Below are 19,821 nucleotides of genomic sequence, written 5' to 3' on the forward strand. Positions count from 1 at the left end.
CAGTTCAACAGTCATTTTAGAAAAAGCAAGAACCATCCCCCTGACCCCCCTCCGCCCTGGAGCACCTTTCTCTACGCTCCTCAAATGCCTGCTGAAAAAATTCTGGGACTAATTTACAAGCCAAGAAGGCTGTCGCAGAATTAGGGAGAGCAGGTGGAGGTGAGAAATAACCTATATTGAGGGACTTGAAAAATCATGGATTTGGGGAGGGAGGATGGGCAGGGATTTGTCACTACCTTCAGCATCATCTATCAGGAAATCTAGGGATGGAAGAAGGTTCCAAGACGGGTCCCAAATCTTCTGCATTTTGCAGATGCAAATCACATCGTCCACCTCCACTCTCGGCACTCGGGCGGTATCAGGATAAAATAAGCACCAAAAGGGGTACCTTGAAGTGAAAACAAATAGCAGAAGGTCAGCCTGGAGTTCTTGTGTGGGAGGGGCTTAACAAAGGTCAGCACAGCCACAGCATCAGAAAAGGTGGAAGAATTAAGGGTCACCGACAGACGAGCCCCAAAGTTTGGGGTTTGGGTCTCCTGGTACCCTACGATTTGCCCCGCACACACACCCTTTAAGTTTCTCAGTTTGAGTCTCGCCTGTAGACTTCCTGAAAAGACACGGTCTTATTAAGCGTTCTCACAGCGCCTAGCTCAGAGCTGACCCGTGAGCCGGTTCTCAAGAACAACTGGGAGCAAAAGTGGCTTTTGAAGTTGGAGGAGGAAGGGCTCTGGGTTTATTTATGTTAGGGTTGGCTTTCGGGTGTGGCCTGGCACCAACTGCCGGCAAAAATTTCCCGATCACCTCCCGTCTTCCACCTCTGCCCAGGTGACGTCGGTAAGCCCCGCAGGACCAGCTAGGGGCTAAGCGGCTAAGCCGCGTCCTTCAGGTGTCAGTCTCGATCCGTTCGGAAACCACAATCCCCAGAGTCCCTTGTGCAGGGAGGTCAAATCGCAAATAAGATGGCTCCAGAAGGGTGGGACATGCAGCAGGGTGGAAACCCTGGTCCCTGGCAGTTTCTTTACCGGATGTGTTTAAATAACTGAATCCCCACAAATGCACCACTCCACTAACCACCTTCGTGGCCGAGGAGGCCACCGCAGCCGCCTCTCTCGGTCGTCCAGAGGCATCCTGGGAGTTGCAGTCCAGCCGCTGGGCTGCGCCGAACAACCTTTCCCATAGTGCCCTACGGGTCGGGCAATTTCAACATTCTTTTCCAAAACTCTCTCCGCACTGAGATCCCCTTTCCCCGGTCCCCTTCTCTCCGACAACTCCTTCCCGTCTGTGGCGACAGAGCGGCGGCCGCCGGTGGCCTGGGCCCCTGGCCGGGTCGCCCCGAGAGGCACTTCCGGCGGCGGTTCACTTCCTGGTTGGGTGGATGGAGCCGAGCGGGAGCGCGCGCGGGGGAGGGGCGGCGGGTTAGTCTCCGCCGGGCGCTCCGGGGATCAGCTGGCGGGCGGGCGGGTGCCGAACGCGGCCCCGGCTCTCGCTGCAGCGCCGCCTCCTCTCCTTGTCGCAGGCCGGCCCGGCGGCCGTGACAATGTTGCGGCGCTGGTAGCTGGGCGCCGGCCGCCAAGCCATCTCAAGTGGGTGCCGCTGGGATGCTGCCTCGCGGGGCGGTGGGGAGACCGGGGAGGAGGGGAAGCAGTGCCGGGTTGGGTCAGCGCTGCCCGAGGCGGCCCGAATCCCTCCTTTTTCAGACCCCCGGGGCACGGGGTCCCGGGTTCTGGGGCCGGGGACGCGTTTTCAGCCCCAGGGTTTTTCTCTCTAAGAAAATGCATGAAGCGTTTCCCCAGGATGGTGGCTTTTGCTCCCCCTAGGACTCAGCAGTTGAATTTTTAAGTGTGTTACTGATTCATCCTCTCTCTCTTCCTCTGTCATCACAGGTTTAAACTTACACGAATCGCTCTCTTGAGGAGGAGGGGACCGCCGCGCGATTGACACGCATATTCCTATAGGCATCCTCCCTCAGCCCCCACCCCCTCGGCCGGATTCGGGTGGCTCCTCTCCTAGCTGAAATCCGAGAAGAAATCCTTGGATCTCTTGTTTAAAAAAAAAAAAAAAAAAAAAAAAAAAAAAATCTAGAAACCGTCGGTATTTTGCTTTACTGCTTCCTTTTCGCAAGATGAAGAAGTTTTTCGACTCCCGGCGAGAGCAGGGCGGCTCTGGCCTGGGCTCCGGCTCCAGCGGAGGAGGGGGCAGCACCTCGGGCCTGGGCAGTGGCTACATCGGAAGGGTCTTTGGCATTGGGCGACAGCAGGTCACTGTGGACGAGGTGTTGGCGGAAGGTATGGTGGGACTCTTTCAGTGCGCCGTAAATTAAAATCTTGTGCTGATGCAGCAAGACGTTGAATGTATGAATGGGTTTTGACCAGTTGACCCTCCCTTCCCCCTCCCCTTGCCCTGTGAATCATTGTCCTTGAGAAATTTGAAACTGAGATTTCAAAGTGACAGGGCTTTATGGGGTGGGGGGAATTTGCCAGAAATTGTTTACCTCGGTGACCTTTTATTTAAAAAAAAAAAAATGACAAGCCAATTCTTGCCTGCCTCACCGAATTATGAGGATCAGACGAGAAAACGTATGTGTGAAAGTGTAAAGCTTCACATCAAATGTAGGGTGTGGGGCTTGTCATCCTCCTAAAACTTGAAATACTGATGTGAGGGCTGAGCGGTGGGGCTGGAGGACCTTTAAGAGGGGTTTCTTCTCCTACCCAACTTTCCCACTCCCTTGAGCAGGCACTGGAAGGAAGAGAGGATTTTCAGAGAATCAGAGTGTGTTTTTCTAAGAGCCAAGGCTCTTGGTGGATTTGACTAGGTTTGTTTCCTGACCCAACTGTAATCAGGTCCCCAGGATGCAGCTAAGATAACAAATTACATGAAATGAATGTGGTTATTTTGAAATCAGTCCAGTAGGCCCCTCTTTCTCCTGTTCTTGTTTTTTGGTTTTTGGGTGTGTGTGTGTTTGTGTTTGTGTTTTGCCCAAAGAATTACTTGAGAGTGGCCTCCGATTTTTGCTTTTTCTCTTTTGGAGAGGATGTTATTTAGATCTGCTGTATAAATTCCCTACACGTGTGTTCATCTGTGTATCTATAGACATGTAGATATATATCTTTATCCCCCAGGCTGTCCTGAAATCTTTGCATGTCTCTTTTGGTAACCTTAACGTCGACCTTCATAATTATGCCAGACTCATAATTTTCACAGCCCATTGCCTGCCTAGTGTGCTTTTACTTTTAATAAAAGCAGCAATTTCCTTGGCATGAAGCTATTCAAACTAATTGGATGGGGCCAACCTGCTGTAGGTTGTTTTATCAGCCGAGAGGGGATGGGGGAAGGGGAGGCCTCTATTACTGCAGCATGGTGGGGGAACAGTTTATTAGCAGGAGAAGAAGCCTTCTTGCAAGCTAAGGCTGGAGCAAGGGCCCCAACGTGGGCCTGGGACATGCCTGACACGGTGAGTGTTGCTCGTGGTGGGTTTGGAGAAGGAGCTGTTTGGCTCTCAGCGTGTGTCAGCATGGGATTCAGCTGGGCCCAGTGTTCTGGGGTTACGGTTGAAGCCTCTTTAAAAACACTGGTTTAAAAAAGATCTGGCAGTTGATGTCCTTATGAAGTTGTTGCTCTTTTCCCTTTTCAGTGCTGCTCTAGCTGGACTTAATCCGGGGCCTGAGTCACTGTCCCTCCGGATCCTTCCTTGTGGGCTTTGGTGCAGGATGGGAGATGCTTCTGTGCCCGCTGCCAGATCCACACCCTTGAGTCTGGTCTGTCTGTTTCATCCCTGTGCCAAAGCCCTTGACTGCAGTGGGATGGAGAAATGGAGAAGGGGTGTGTGAGAGAGAAATCAAGAGGAACGAGGGGGCACAGAGCTCTTTCCTTCCCTCTCAACGGCCTCTGCTCAACTTAGAGCCCAGAAACATTTTGTTCAGCTAGGATATTGTCTCATTAGAGATGATGCTACCCTAAGCAGTGCCTTTTCTCGGAGTCTGAGTCGATGGGGAGGAGAAAAGGCAAAATTGGTCTTTTTTATCTAGGCTGCCCTTCTCTTCCCCAGAATTCATCCCTGAGAACTGCACATCATGCATTATGGTATTTTTAAATGGAACTGAGGGCTTGCAGCTCTGTATTCATTCATTTATTCATTCAACAAACAGGTATGGCGTGTCTGAGATGTGCCAGGCACTGTGCTAGGCTCTGGGGAATATGATTAAATCTAGATGCTGGAATTTACAAACTACTTTGAGAGGTGGAAAACGGCCACTTAAAACAGAGCAATATGTGCTGTCATGGAGATAAGCTTAGGGTGCAGTGGCCTCCAGTTTTAGAGAGCCAAGAACTGCTTGCTGCAGGAAGTGACTGACTGAAGCACGAGCAGGAGTTATCCAGGTACGGTGACGGCATGGGCAGAGACTCAGCTAGGTCTGGCAGTGTTGCCCTCTCTATGTTCTTTGACTATAACTGAATTTGAATATGTGGTTCTTAGAAGTATGTAGCTGTGTAGGAGCCAGTATACAAAGTACCTGTGAAGAACCCACCAAGTACAAAGGCACTGCTGGTTTCTGGGAAGGATATAGGGAGGTTTAAAGTGTGATGCCTGCGTTTAAGGAGCTGTCAGTGAATTTATGAAAACAAGGCAAAGATTCACCCCTACAGCAGCATGGTTACCAGGGCTGTCTGTGGAATCAGGCAGATCTACGTTCAAATTCTGGATCTGTTCTTTACCAGCTGTGAAATGTTGGGTAAGACATTTCAAGCCTCTCTTGAATCTCTGTTTCCCTATGGCGCTCTCAAAGTGTGGAGCCTGGGTCCAGGGCATCAGCATCACGTGGGAGCTTGTTAGAAATGCAGATTCAGGCCTCGCCCCATAAACTTGGCTGTGGGGCTTTAACATGTTCCTGGAGAGATTCTGCTGCAAGCTAAAGTTTCAGAACCACTGCCCTACGGAGCGGTCTTGAACATTAACTGAGGCAATGTATGTAAACTGTTTAACATTTTTCAGATGTTCAATAATTGGTAGCCATTATTTCTCAGCCAGGAGGAATGGGGGGCAATGTGAAAGCTAGTTTGACTGCAGCAGTCTGCAGCTTTCCTTTCCCCCAGTGTGGGTAGACACAGCCCAATGTTCTTTGCAGAGGCGTCAGCAGCTCCTTAAAGGGTCAACAGATGTTTTGGGTAGCTGTGCTCCTTCCTGAACCCTCTTCTCTTTGAGTCCCCAGGTGCTGACCTAGCCACCAGTCCCAGCCAGTGTTGTCTTAGGATGATGCGAGTCATGCATCAAAGTGCCCAGGGCAGTGGCCAGGCAGTTCAGGGAGGGATGATGTGCTGAGCTTCAAGCTCAGACCCTGTTACCACCTCATCTCACTGACCGTCCCTTTTTCCCTCATGTGGGTTTGGTCTGTACTTTACAGTGAGGAATCGCAGGAGCCCCAAGGAGGAGGTGCTGGAGTGCAAGGCAGGAGAGCGCCTGGGCTGCCATCTTTCCATCAGCGGCATCAGCCCCAGTCACCCGGTTTCCCTAACTAGTCCAGTGGGGGTTGGTCTGTCTGCGGGAAGTGAAGGTTCTAAGTCACGAGTTCAGAGGGGTCTGGCTTTGTGTAGGCTGGTGCAGGGGAGGATATTTTCTCTCTAGCTTCCTCAGCGAAGATGCCATGATGAGATGCTAAATCATGTGTGAGGTAACGGGTGTGTGATGTCAAGGGAAGATCTGGTTTAAGCTTCCAGAATGAGCTCAATGGGAAAAGTGGAGCAATGCTCAAAGGAGGACTGAGAGGCTATGCTTTTGTCATATCCCCTCAGCTATATGAGGCCTTACGTCTAAGCTCCAGACAATACGTAAATGTTGGCTACCTGCTGTGTCCAAGACAGCATTCCTCAACATTCTATATAAGGTGGAGCAGGGGGCCCTTCAGGGAAGTTTTCTGACCTACACTAAAGGAATTCAGGTCTAGGGCTAATGAGAACTACTCAGTAAGTATCCATATCAGTAAACTTTGACAGTTTCTCCTACCTATCAGTAAACTTTGACAGTTTCTCCTACCTCCTACCTGCAAAGTAGTGAGGCTTAAAAAATATGTGTGAAATCACCTAAACCAAACAAATGTGTGTGTGTGTGTGTGTGTGTGTATGGCATAAATAGGTATTGGTGGTATCAATATGACTCATGCATGTATTCGTTTAGTGAACGTTTGTTGGTGCCTTCTCTGCGGCAGGTGCTGTATTAGGCTCCAGAGCTACTGGGATGAATGTGACTTGGGCCCGGCTCTTAAGGAGCTCATAGACCAGCAAATAATGCTAAGATAAGTATGCAGCACTTAGCATGGTCCTGGGTGTGGAGTAGGTGGTAAAAAGATGTTATGAGATGATAATGGGCCTGGGGCTGAGGGTTTCCAGATGAAGTGTCGTTTGAACAGGAATGGAAATTACCCAGCATATGTTCCAGATGAGAGTTACTCAAGCCTTTGTAAGCAGAGAGAATAGCACATGCAAAAGTGCAGAGAGGGGAGACAGTATGGTGAGTTCTGGGAAAACTGGCTAGTCTGGTGTTATCATTTTGGTTAGTAGAAGTTTCCCTTCCAGAGTCAAGGAAAGTAGGGCATGGCATGGTAGAAGGAAATTCTCTTACATTTGCTCCCTGGCTGTGCTGGCTGCTTGCTTTCCCCAGTGGCCCTGGGCCTTCTGAGTAACCATTGGCTAGTGTGCACTGCTTCCCTCTGTGCCTCAGCCCTTTGCCAGTAGTGGGGGCGAGGAGGTGGCTGGTGTCTGGGGAAGGAGTGGTCCCGAAGGTTCGAAGAGAGGCAAGAAGCTTGAAGCAGAAGCAGGCGGGGGAGTGAGAAGACCAGTGTTACAGGAAGGAGTGGACAGGGGAGATAATGAGGGTGTTTGACCCAAGCAGAAGGTATGTTGGAGAGAAAAGAAAAGGAAATAAGGCCACGGAGAGCTTCAGTGCCAGGCAGGGAGGTTGGCTATAAGCATGTGAGGTCTTGATGCAAACAACCAATTTGACCCCTCCCACTTCAGATGTCTTTGCCTGCTGGGAAGTCTGATTTTTTAGCGGCAACTGCAGATTTTCAGGGGGTGGCTTGTGAATGGTGTCTTCTTCCTGGCTTCGGGCATGATGACGGTTATAGCTGTGCTAAATATAGCCAAATCTCGAATTCAGAAATGAAATCTAGAATAAGTCATTGCGTGGTCAAAGCCTTTCCTTTGGTCTTTCTAACAAAGTCACGCTCATTTAATGAGAGGTCATGAAGAGAGAGAAACAGTTTCATATGGGTTTCGAGAGGGAGGATATGGGGGGAGGCATGCACTTGTACCTCAGTAGCTAAAACTGCATGTAGAGTACACAGGGAAAGCTTGGTAAATATTAATAAAGAACACATGAAAACATATTATTGCATCAGAGCAGTCATTTTACCTTGCAGTATTTGAAAATTGACACTTCAGACAGAAAGGGGACTCACCCCACCGTCCACCTTCATCTTGTCCTCTTCAAAGGATAGATGCTTTCTGAGCTGCTTAAGAAATCCCTGTGCCATCTGCATCTTTAAGAGCCAAACAATGATAATCATAGAACTGAAATTGTCTATTGAAGTAGCATCCAGCACTTGAAGTAGCGAGCATAGCCTTCAGCCTACTTTATTGGAGCCATCTTTTGGTGTGTTTGGTGTGGTGGCGGGAGCACTGCAGTGTGATTGGAAGACCCAGGTGTGCTGGTTCATTCTTTGCCGTGTTCAGTAACCGTGCCTGTGCTGGACGTCATGCAGTGATTAAATAAGACACGGCTCTGCCTTGTGGAGCTCACTATCATAGAACTCCAGACACATGAGCAAATAGCTCTACGTGCTGTGATGAGGGATGTACAAGGGCTAGGGGACAGACATGAGGGAGCCATTAATCTTGTGGGGTGAGGAGTAGTCAGGGAAAGCTAAAGAAAGTGATACTTGAAATGTGTCTTCAAAAATAAGAACTCAGTACTAGATGGACAGGGTCAAGAGAACATTCTAGACAGAGAGAATAACCAAAGACACAAAAGCAGGAAAGTGCACTGCTTGCTGAGAGCTGTATGTTTTGAGACAGTAGTGATCTACTAGTGTCCAGGGCTGTGCAGGCCAATAAAGTAGCCACTAGCCACATACGGGTATTTAAATTTAAATTATCTGATGTTAGATAAAAATATAATTCGTCAGACACAGTAGCCACATTTCAGTTGATTAATAGCCACGTGTGGCTAAGGCCTACAATTTTGGACAACACAGACGGAGAAAATTTCCTCATCAGAGAAAGTGCTTTGGGCAGTGTTGGTTTAGAACAATAGTCTTTTAAACTTTTTGGGTAGAATAACACTCAGTTTACAGACATGCTCTCCCTTGTTTATTTACATTATATTCATGGCCTGCTGTCATTAGCTAATAATCTGAAGGCGTAATATGTACTTACAGTGAAGTCATCATTTATGATAGTGGTTGCAAATCCAGACTTTAAATAATCTCAGCAAGGTTTCAGTGAACTTCTTGTCATATCTTATTAGACTGTGATTGTTTCTACGTTGTAGTGTGACTGATGAAGAGGACACCGGGATAGAAATCAGGCCCTGCCCTTCTCTTGTTGCTCACGTATGCTTGTGTTATCTTTATCCAAGCTTTCTTTGCAGGAATCTTTTTAATCCCCTTGTTTGTTTTATGAGGGCTAATCCATTTAAAACAAATGTAATCAGTAAACACACTTAACCAAGCACATGGCCTGCAGTACCTCTCAGTACATCTCAGCCTTTGCTACGGAGCTTCCGCTCTCCCCCCAGGATTCCATCAGATTTGTCTGAGACGCGTGACTGACATTCGGACTTGATGGAAACATTAGAGATGGACCATATATTAAATATTAGTAAAGATAAAAATCTTATTTTTTAAGATGACAGTTAATATAAATAGTCTCATATTTTCTTTCCAAACCCAGTGGATTGCTTTGTGTACCTCTGTTTGGAGACCACTGGTCTAGAGCAATGGTTCTCAACCAGGGGCGATTATCCCCAGGTGACATTTAGCAACATCTGGAGACATTTTTGATTGTCACAGGATGGGGTAAAACTGGCAGCTAGTGAGTTTAGGCCAGGGCTCCTGCTAAACGTCCTACAGTGTACACGATTTCCCCACCCCCAACAGAGAATCATCCAGACCCAAATGTCAGCAGTGCCAAGGTGGTACAGCATGATGTGTCAGCCAGTATGGGGACAGAGAGGAGTCAGGGGTGGCTCAGAAGGGTCTAATTTGATGTGTGACTTCAGGCAAATCACTTAATTTTTAAATTCATTTTCTCAGAATCAGCAAGCCAGCAATCTTTCTTAACCTATTATGCTTAAAAATCTTTACGTCATTTTCTGTGTAAAACAGCTACTTCCAGAGTAAACCGGTAAACCAACGGAGATCGAACGGCAAGTCTGTGTGGGTCCTGGCTGAGAGAAGTTATAGCAGTACTCTCCACTGACTGCATGTGAATTATGAGCTTTAAAAAGTTCTCCCCATAATCCCATATCTGAGCAACCCCAAAATGTGGTGGAAGCATTTTCTGACTTGAATTACTCAGAGCGAGGTTCAGTTGGGAAGGGATATTAAAGGTCAGAATGTTATGAGAGAAGATGTTGGTAATTCTTTGTGTAAGGAAGAGTCTAGCACTTGCAGCTAAGGATCTTGGGTTCAAGTTCGTTCACATCTGCTACTTGTCAGCTTTGGGGAAGTCATTTAACTCTTGTGAGCCTTTGCTTCCTCACTGTAGTAAACATCCTTCCTACCTCTGTAGGGATGCTGTGATCATGAAGTGAGAGGCTGGAGGTATAATGCAGAGAGTATAAGAGTCAGCTTGCCTCTCCAGCCAGGAGGAGCAAGGTTTACTGAGCATCTAACATATTCTTTTTTTTTTTTTTTTTTTTTTTAAGGATTTTCTTATTTATTTATTTATTTATTTTTGGCTGTGTTGGGTCTTCGGTTCATGCGAGGGCTTTCTCCAGTTGCGGCAAGCGGGGGCCACTCTTCATCGCGGTGCGGGGACCGCCCTTCATCGCGGTGCGCGGGCCTTTCTCTATCGCGGCCCCTCCCATCGCGGGGCACAGGCTCCAGACGCGCAGGCTCAGCAATTGTGGCTCACGGGCCCAGCTGCTCCGTGGCATGTGGGATCTTCCCAGACCAGGGCCCGAACCCGTGTCCCCTGCATTAGCAGGCAGATTCTCAACCACTGCGCCACCAGGGAAGCCCAGCATCTAACATATTCTTTACCAGCTCTGTTTGAGGTGCTATGGCAGAGAGAAGTAATGGAAAGCTTGGCTCCTGCCCTCCCAGTTGACGTGACGTGACCAACACGCAGGAAACAAGTGCACCCCACAAGACAATAGCTATTGAAATGCTGGCGTGTGTGGTGTACTCTCTAAATTCTGGAGGGGTTGAGGGGAAGGAGGGCAATAAGGACTGAGATGGTTAGGCAAGATTTCCTGGAGTGGGATTGTTCTCAACTGTGAGTCTTTTCTCTGGAACCCCTTCTTCGAGGAACCTTGTTTTAGGGAACATATCTAGTTCAGCACCTTTGCACATGTTATATTCTTAGTAAAGTTGAAGTATTGCAACATTTTTAGTCTCTTTCGAGGAACAGAGTTGCCTACATAAATAAATCATGTGTTCTGTGTTTATACCCAAAGCAAAAAAGCTTTTTCATTCTATGTGATTCTGAATCAGGAATAATGAGTATCAGCATGTTAAGGCAATACTGGCTGCAAGATTTTGTGCTTACTTTCTTCCTCCATTATTATCTTTATTATTATGTCTGTTATTTTTATTATCATTTAGTCTATTATGTATAAACAATCTCAGTTCTTCTATTGCGTTATGGACAGTTGTTAGGAAGGAGGAGTCCTTCTTATGAGTGAGACTTCTACCTTGGCAGAGGGTGAGTTCCCCAAGTTGGAACAAAGTTAAAAGAGTAAAACTTTGGAGTTTCATTTGAGATGTGCTGTGAGTGAATCAGCTTGAGCTGGTCAGTTTTCTCCTCGGGCTCTGAGTGAACCTTGGCAGACAGTGGAAGGCAATGCCAATTGAAGCTTTGTTATTTATGATTTCTGAAGAGCCAAGAGATTGTTGGGTGAAAGAGTTTATGGCATCCCTATATTATTATAATAGAAGGCCAAGCGAAGCATTGATGTTGGATTATCATTTGTAATTATAATGATCTTAAATAATGATGCCTTTCATCTAGGACTTGAATCCTGGAGAAAGCAGTATAACGCCAACGTAATTTGTTTGGCGCCTGTTTTTAAGGACTTATAGCTATTGTACCGGGACCTTTAGAGTAAGAGAAAGATTATTGTCCCTCTGGTACTGAGCACGACTTTGAGAACAAAATGGAGACTTTATTACCCGGGGACAGGAAGAAAGAAGAGGACTCAGACCTCATCAGTTGGGCCCTTCCAGCTTTGCAGAGGTGCCATGTCTCCCGCTAGTACCCTCGACTCGTCATTTTCCCTGGTCAGTGAATTTTGTTGGTTCCGGAAGTGCTGATTATCTTACAGGTTTGTTAGACTCGTTTAATTTCCCCTGGGGATAGCCTAGCCCTGTTCCTCAGACCTTTGTCCTCTACTATTTTTAGAAGCCTGGGAATCTTGGTGGCGGGGGAGTGGGCAGTGTTGGAAGAAATAATTCCGTCTGGCTTTTTGGCTATGGGAAAATCTCGGTTTGACCGGAAGGTGTAACTCAGTAGTGATTGGGGAAAACCTGATGTTCAGTACTGTCTTTCCTCCCTGACTCCCTAGGTCAAAGGGAACACGATGATGTTCTCCTTAGGAGAGGATTTTCAAGGTTAGCATCACACGTGGTGGTTTAAAAGCATGGGACTTGGAGGTGGGCAGCCCTTGGCTTTAATCCTGGCCGGGTCCCTGTGATGTTGGGCAGCTTACTAAGATCCTGGCTTATCATTGGTAAAATACAGAGAATACTCTGGGTGGTTGTGAGACTAGATGAAATTATGCAGAGCACTTAACATAGTGCCTAGCGTGTAGTTAGTAGTCTGCAAACAGTAACTCTTAGTATTTAGGTGCATGAATTTTGTTTTTATCAGGCAGTATTTGGTTTGCTGTATGTAAAACCTGGTGGAGCTAGAGTCTTGCAGATAGATGAATAGATAATATTTATAGATAGAGAGATATCTATCTCTGTATCTTTCACAGTATCTGTTACAAACCCCAGGATGAGTAAGGAGGAGAGAGAATCTCAGATTTTATTTTATTTTATTTTTCTCTGCTTGAAAGCCACCTGTGTTAGGATAATTCCCCCAGCCTGTCAAGTCGCTGTTAGTATGATGGCCCTCTCCGCCTGAGGAACTCCTGCCCCCAGCCGTGTATCCACCTTCAAATCCTTGTGCTCTAACACAGGTCTCCTGTTTCATTCAGGCCTGGGCCCCCCTCATCTCCTGTGAACCGTGGATTTAGCTCTTTCGGGTGCTCTACTGATAGTATTCCCTGCACCTGGGATCCCTTCCCCCTCCCCACCCACCTACCTTAATCCCACCTAACCTTTGTCCTGCCTAGCCTCAGTACTCACCACAGCTGTCAAAGTGACCAGTCCTTGCTCCTGTCCTCTGGATGCCTCCTCACTCTGACCTGCAAACCACTACAAGAACTTGCATCTCCCTTCACCTCAGCCAGCATGCTTTTTAGTCACAGCAGTGATTCCTCTTTACCTTTTTTAAGCATTTAACAGTGTCTCCTCTTTATTGTCTTAGGCATGGCTGGTCCCTTTGCTTGGGATGTTTTTCCTGATCTTTCCATGGCTGGCTGTTTCTTGCCATTCAGATCTCACTGAAATCTCACCTCAGAGAGGCCTTTTTTGACTATCCAATATAAGGAACCCACCATGTTTTATTTTGCCACGTAGCATATGTCAACTGATTTTTCTTGCTCATTGTTTATCTCCCCCCCACTAGAATTTCACCTCCATGAAAGCAGAGCCTTGGCTGACTTGTTCGTTGCTCTATCCCCAGTGCCCGTGTAGTGCCCAGCACATCTGTGGAGCTCAGTGAAAGCCAATTGAATGAATGAGTGAGCACATGAAGGAGGCAGAAGGAATGGCTGAAGATATGGATGGAGAATCAGGAGAGAGTGAGTGGGGAAAATGAATACTAAGTAGATTTAAAAGAAGCAGGGTGTGGCTATGTCAAGGTGTAAGAAATCAGAAAGGTCACGATGAGGGTGGAAGAGTGTTTCTTGGATTTGGAAATGTGGAGTTCGTTCATGAGCTTTGTTAAGAGCATTGGAAGTGGAGCAATGGAGTGGAGTCCAAGTGGCAGTGAAATGAGTGAATGGGAAGTGAGGTGGGTGCTGAGTCAGGGAGGAATTTATTTTTATTTTTAAATGGTGGAAGAGTCTTGAGTACATTAAGCAGAAAAGAAGTGGCCAATCGGGAGGAAGTTGGAAATGAAGTACAGGGGGCATTACTGATGGAATGGGGCTGAGGAGGTGATGGCAGGTCATGGGTGGAATCATCAACTCAGGTGGAGGAGATGACCTTGGACAGGAGAAAGGGCACTTTCTTCACTGACCTGGAAGGAAGAGGAGTAAGAATGGGAACAGAGGAGAAGAAATTGGTAAGGTTTGGCAAGTTGAGGGAGCTCTTGCCTCATGTCTTCTGTTTTCTATTGGATGCTGTGGGGTGGGAGTTGAGTTGGGGGGTTCAAGAGAGTAAGGAAGGAGGTGGAGGAGTTCCCTAGGTTTATGGAGAGAAGGAATGACAAAGAATAACTGGAAGAACGGCCTGGTCATATGGAGAGCCCATTCGAGGTGACTCATCATAGGAACACATGCTTTCCTGACCCTTGGGGGTCTATCAGTTTTGAAAAATGTACTATTTTGGATTGGGCATTTTCTGAAATACATTATTTCCTGTCTTCTAAATTATATGCCACAGAGGCAGCATAATATAGGTGGAAAGTACTCCTGATCTGAAACTGTCTGGTGACCACCAGGCCCTGTACTCTGGACAAAAGCCTTCCCAGCTCTGTCCATCATCAGGTTCTTGTCTGTAAAATGAGGACGAGATGACAGTGAAGTTGCTTTTCAACTCTAACATCTTACAGTTCTCTTATTTCTCAAATGCATTGTAATTAGAATGTTACTGTTTTGTTATAGATCTGTTAGGGTCTTTGCTTGCTGTGGGTGAGAGAGTTTGCTCCTGAATAAAATGGCCCTGGGTTGCTATGCTTTTTGAATTTCATGTTGTGCATTATGGTTCCCTTCTTATGAGATTGTCAGCCGTCGCTTCTTACTGCTACCCGAGTGTCTTCCTGAATTAGCGCCTCTCTAATTTGCTGCCTTTAATCTGCCGTGGACTTGGAAACTAGATGACTAAGCTTGTTAGACCCGTGTGTAACAGTAAAGAGGCTCTTAGTGAGCATTTGAGGGTCTTGTCTGTGATTAAAGTGCATGAACTGCTGAGCGTGGGCTTCATGTCTCTTGTTGGCACAGGAACCAGTTTTTTATGTCTCTTCTGCTAGAAACGTTGAGTTCTGAAGACATAACGAGTTACCATTTGGTATTTATTATTAATTAAATGTGTTTAAAGCCTTTTGTCTGAAAAGTTGAGTGTCAGTGCCGTAGGGCCTTAACCCATTTCCATTTTCCTTTTCACTTACTATCCCTTCTCCCGCTGTCTCCTCAGTCCCTTCTCCACACTTTCAGTGTAAGGCAGTGTTCTAGGCACCATTATAATATTATTTTAGTCATTCAGTTTTGATTTCTTTGAAACCACAGAGAAGTTTCCAGGATTATAATCCACTGTTCAATGCTGTATCTGTTTATATCTCAATGAGCGCCCTGCTGGAGACCCTCAGATGGTATTTGGGGTTGGACCTGGAAGACGGGAAAGAATGAAATGAATGCTAGTTCCATATATAATCTTTGGGAGATATGGAAGAAAGCAATCCAGAAGTCTTAAAAAAATTTTATGACAAAAATTAATCCATAGTATAGTAGAATAATTAGAAGATAAAGCCAGACAAAAAGAGAAAATATTATCCATAATCCCATAAATTACCTTTGTTAACATTTTGGTGTGTACCTGCCAGACTTGTGCATTTTTTAAGAATAAGAATATGCTTTGTCTGTAGTTTGCTTTCTCACATAGCAGTATATCCTAACTATCTTTTTGTGTTAAGCGTCTGCATCAACAGTTTTAGTCCATTGTGTGAACATTTTGTGATTTGTTTAACCAATCTCCTATTAGTCATTAAGGTTATTTATAGCTATTACAAAACAACCGCAACGAGTATTTTTTAAAGCCTTTGGGTACTTGTTCTATTACTTCCTTAGAATAAATTTCTGAATGTGAAATGGCTGGATCAAAAGATATGCATATTTTAGCTTTCAGTACATATTATAAAATAGCCTCCAGAAAGATAAAACCAATATATACTTCCACCAGAAGTGTTATCTTTTTATGAGGTTGGACATGTTTTCTTTCTTTTTCTTTCTTCCTTCCTCCGTTTCTCTCTCTTTCTTCCTTCCTTTCCCTCTTTCTTTCTCTTTCTTTCTTTCTTCTCTTTCTTTCTTTCTTTCTTTCCTTTCCTCCTTTCTACCTTTCTTTTTTTCTTCTTTCTTTTCTTTCTTTCTTTCTTTTCTTCCTTTCTTTCCTTCCTTTCTAACTTTTTCTTCTTTCTTTCTTCCTCTTCCTTTCTTTCCTTTCTAACTTTCTTTTCTTTTTTCCTTCTCTTTCTTTCTTTTCTTGCTTTCTTTCCTTTCTTTCTTTCTTTTCTTTTTTCCTTCTTTCTTTCTCTCTTTCTTTCTTTCTTTCTTTCTTTCTTTCTCTCTCCCTCCCTCCCTCCCTCCCTCCCTCCCTCCCTCCCTCTCTTTCTTTCTTTCTTTCTTTCTTTCTTTCTTTCTTTCTTTCTTTCTTTCCTTTATATTTCTTCTGTGGTGAATTTTTTGTTTCTTTACTCATTTCTGTTAGGGCATTCATCTTAATGATTTATAGAAGTGCTTTACCTATTTAACATATTAATACTTTGTGGGTGTGTGTGTACACATATCAGTTTTTTGTTTTTTTCTGTTTTGTCATTTACCTTCTGTTAAGATGGGGCCTTTGCAGATATTTAAAATTTTTGTGCAACCAAATATGTAAATCTTTTTCTTTATGATTTTGTCTGCAGTCATACTTGGAAAGGCCTGAGAAGAAAGATAGGGCCTAGATCACAGAGATCTTGTGAGTTTGAACTTTATCTTTGAGCAATAAGGAAGCCATTCAGACTTTTAAGAGGGGGATAGCATGATCAGATTTGCAGTGTAGTTAGATTTGTGGAGGATGACATGAGGTAGTGGAGTCTAGCGCATTTAGGAGGCTGTTGCCGTGATCCAGGTGAAAGGCAGTGAGGGCTCAAGTGGCAGAGTGGTGATAGAAACAAAGAAGAGTACAGATGAATATTAAGAGGTCATATCATCAAGACTTGGTGCTTGACTGGATTTAGAGGTTGAAGGAGAGAGATGGAATCAAGAATGATTCTAGGTTTCCAGTTTGAGAGCCCAGGTACGTGAGATAGAAGTGACACTAACTGGGACTTCCCTGGTAGTCCAGTGGTTAAGATCCCACGCTTCCACTGCAGGGGGCGCAGGTTTGATCCCTGGTCGGAGAACTAAGATCCCACATGCCGCATGGTGCAGCCAAGAAATTAAAAAAAAAAAAAAGAAGTGACACTAACTGAGCTGTATTATTCAGGAAGAGAGGAAAGATTGAAAGAGGGAAGACCCAGGTTTAATTTGGGAAGATAATGAGTTTGACCTGATCAGTTTGTAGTGTGTTTGGGTTACCTATTGCTGTGTAACAAACTACCCTGCAACCCAGTGGCTTAAAACAGCAACAGTTTATTATTTCTCATGATTCTGTAGGTTGACTGGGGGCTAAGCTAGACTTCTTGCTGGGGCTTCAGCTCATCTCATTTAGGGTCTGTTAAAATTGTCTTTTCTCCTTACACTCTATTATATACCTGAATTCAGAACACCCCAACATGCACCAATATATCACATTTCTAACACCGTGCTTTATTCTTAGCAGAAATATATATGTCAGAGAAATATAGGAAACCCTATGGGTTTATACACAGAGCTTTGGTGTCTTTTACACCCTGGGGGATGTAGTGAGAATTGGGTGAAGGGTGTGCCTTTTACAAAATTTACTTATTTATTTATGGGAAAGTGAGATAACAGCTTGGGGGAACTCGGGCAAGTCATTTTTAGGAAAGAGTACCTAGGGAAGTTGAATGATGTGAAATTGATTTGTTTGGGGCTGTCCATGCAGAGATGCTTGTACTCGAGTTTGAGAAGTCAAGAGTAAGAAGAGCAATGGGCTGAGGATGGAGTTGAGTTTTAGCAACATTTAAGGGCTAGTTTAGTAAGGAAAGCCCTTAAAGGAGATAGGGGAAGACTATCCAGAGGTATGAGGAGAATCAGTAGACTGCAGTGTCTCACACGCGTGGTGCTCTGCAGAGTTAATAAGTCGGAGTAAAGAGGATCAGATGCCTGTGACTGGTCAAGTAGGATAAAGACTGGAAAAAAGCCTCTGGTTTGGACAATGGGATGGCCCTGGCCTCTGGAAGAGCAGTTTTAGAAGAGTGGTGAGGTGGTGAATGGGAGAACCAAGACTCGACTATTTCTTTAAGGAATGTGAATAGAAAAGAAAAGGAGAGATCGTATGGTAGCTGATAGGAAGACACACAGAGAAAGAGAGAGATTTAAAACAAGAGTGAGGGCAGTTGTAAGGCTCCTGAGGAGACTGGAGAAGATGGACCCTTCGTCTTTTTGAATTGCAGCTTCATTCTTTCAGTTACTCAGGCCAAAAACCTTTCCTCCAGTCATCCAATTGGGAAAATCCTCTTTGCTCTACATTCACAATAGATCCAAAATCCAGCCACTTCTAACTTCCTCCTCTGCTGTCTCCCTGGGCCCAGCTGTTGTTGGCCTGGATTACACTGGCTGTTTCTTCACCGGTCTCTCTACTTCTGTCCAGGCTTCCTCAGTCTGCCCTCAATGCAGTGGCCAGAGGGATCCTTTTAAATGCAGCTCATTTCCTGTTACTTCTGTGTTGGGAACCATCCAGTGACTCCCCATCTCCCTGAAAGTTAAACTGCAAACTCTGGTGTGGGCCTAGAAAGTACTATGCTCCGGCTCGCAGTGACTTCTCTTCTGTCCTGTGTTACTAGGTTCCTCTTTGGTTATTGCACTCTCTCCACACTGGCTCCCTTGGGGTTCCTTTAGGTAGCCCCAAAGCTTGCTCTCCCTCGCCTGTTTTGCTTAAATGTCACCTTCTCAGAGAGTCCTTCTCTGACCATTCTGATAAACATTGCAAGCTCTCCTTCCCACAGTTTCCCTTTTTCTCCTCCCTGCTTCTGATATGCTCTATAATTAACCTATTTATTTATGTATTGTCTCCCTTCTTTAGAATGTTAAGCTTCCTGAGCTTGTCTGTTTTGTTCACAGGCCTAGACCACTTAGTAAATACTTGTTGATTAAATGGGTAAATGAATGAATGAATGGGATCAAGGCTGATCCTTGGAGAAGAAGAAGGAAATTTCACCCTCTGAGATAGGAGGAGAAAAATGAATCAGTATGGATAGAGTTAAGCTTGTATTGGGAGGGCTGGACGTGTGGGGGAGATAGGAATTTGAAGGTAGACATGGAAGATGCCCTCGTTTTTCTGGAATGAGGAAGCAAGGTTGTCTGCTGAGGGTAGTGGTGAATATGGGGCTGAGGAGACTCCTGAGGGTTTAGGTTAATCACTGAGAGGAATGGGAGAGGGGGCTGTCCAAGGACAAGTACAGGACTCAAGCAGGATGAAGACCATGAATTGATAGTGATGCAGTTTTGCAAGCCTGTGTGATTTTTCTCTGGTAGAACTCAGGAACCTGAGACTAGGAGCAGAATAGGTGGATTTAGCATTGATCCAGGGCTTAGATGTTTTGGGAGGCCAGGGGTACAGAGGAATCAAAGGAGTGGTCCAGGTTGTCAACCGTGGGGCCAGAATGGGGGAGAGAGGGCTGTTTAACGAGAGGGTTGTTTGATTGGGAGAAAATGGAAAAGAGCCAGAGCTAGATGATGGATGAGTTTGAAGAACAGTTCAGCCCAGAGTGAAGACCTGAGAGGCTGGAGGCTTGGAGAGTGTGTCAGAAAGTGAACAATTGTCATTCAGGGTTTGTGTTGACAAGGTCCAAGGTGTGGCTGTGTGTGTAGTTGGTTGAGAAGACCAAAGGTCATTGTAATGAAGGCATTTGGAGGCTGAAGTATAGGAATAAATCATCCTCATGGATCTTGAAACCTCCCAGGATGATGGCAGGAGTTGTGGAGAGGAAGCCAGGTGCCAAAGCCTTCAGTGAATGTTGGGAAATGAGTCAGAGGGTGGAGGGACAAAGGCAAGGCAGGGTGGAAGCCACCCGAGCCAGGTGGCTCAAGCTCGGAGGGACAGGAACCTTTACATGAGGGTTGAAGGTGGAAGGAGTAATGCTCTGGAATCAGCTTAGGAGAACAAGGAAAAATCTGACCTCCCGCCCTGAAGTTCTTGAGGTGTAGGAAGATCTGGCATCAGCGGGCTGGTGATGCAAGCGATGTTGGCTGGCTCAAGAGCAGGCCAGGGCAACTTGGATGACACATCTTTGGCCAGAGTTTGGAGCTAAATTGTTATTGTTACATTTATATAATTTACGGTATTTGACAGCTTTGTGTTTCCTCTTATTAGAAGGAAGAAACTTTCCTTTTAGTTATATTTACCTATATATTTACATATCATGTTTATTTATGTTTAAATATATAAATATAAATAT

General features: G+C 45.5%; 1 protein-coding gene across 14 annotated transcripts in view; it reads left to right on the forward strand.

Moving 5' to 3' along the window:
- Positions 1-1,414: 1,414 nt before the first annotated feature.
- Positions 1,415-19,821, forward strand: part of AAK1 (AP2 associated kinase 1) — a 176,351-nt gene continuing 157,944 nt past the window's right edge. For 6 of the 14 annotated variants that reach the window (XM_057557743.1, XM_057557746.1, XM_057557745.1 and 3 more), the window contains exons 1-2: positions 1,416-1,583; positions 1,884-2,285. In XM_057557743.1, the coding sequence (XP_057413726.1) occupies positions 2,123-2,285 (163 nt within the window). In that variant the 5' untranslated portion in view covers positions 1,416-1,583; positions 1,884-2,122. Of the gene's footprint in view, positions 1,584-1,883; positions 2,286-19,821 lie in introns of all 14 variants that reach the window. The other 8 variants (XM_057557749.1, XM_057557747.1, XM_057557752.1 and 5 more) reach the window with 3 other exon arrangements.

This window comes from Balaenoptera acutorostrata, chromosome 12 (assembly GCF_949987535.1).
Source record: "Balaenoptera acutorostrata chromosome 12, mBalAcu1.1, whole genome shotgun sequence".
Taxonomy (NCBI): domain Eukaryota; kingdom Metazoa; phylum Chordata; class Mammalia; order Artiodactyla; family Balaenopteridae; genus Balaenoptera; species Balaenoptera acutorostrata.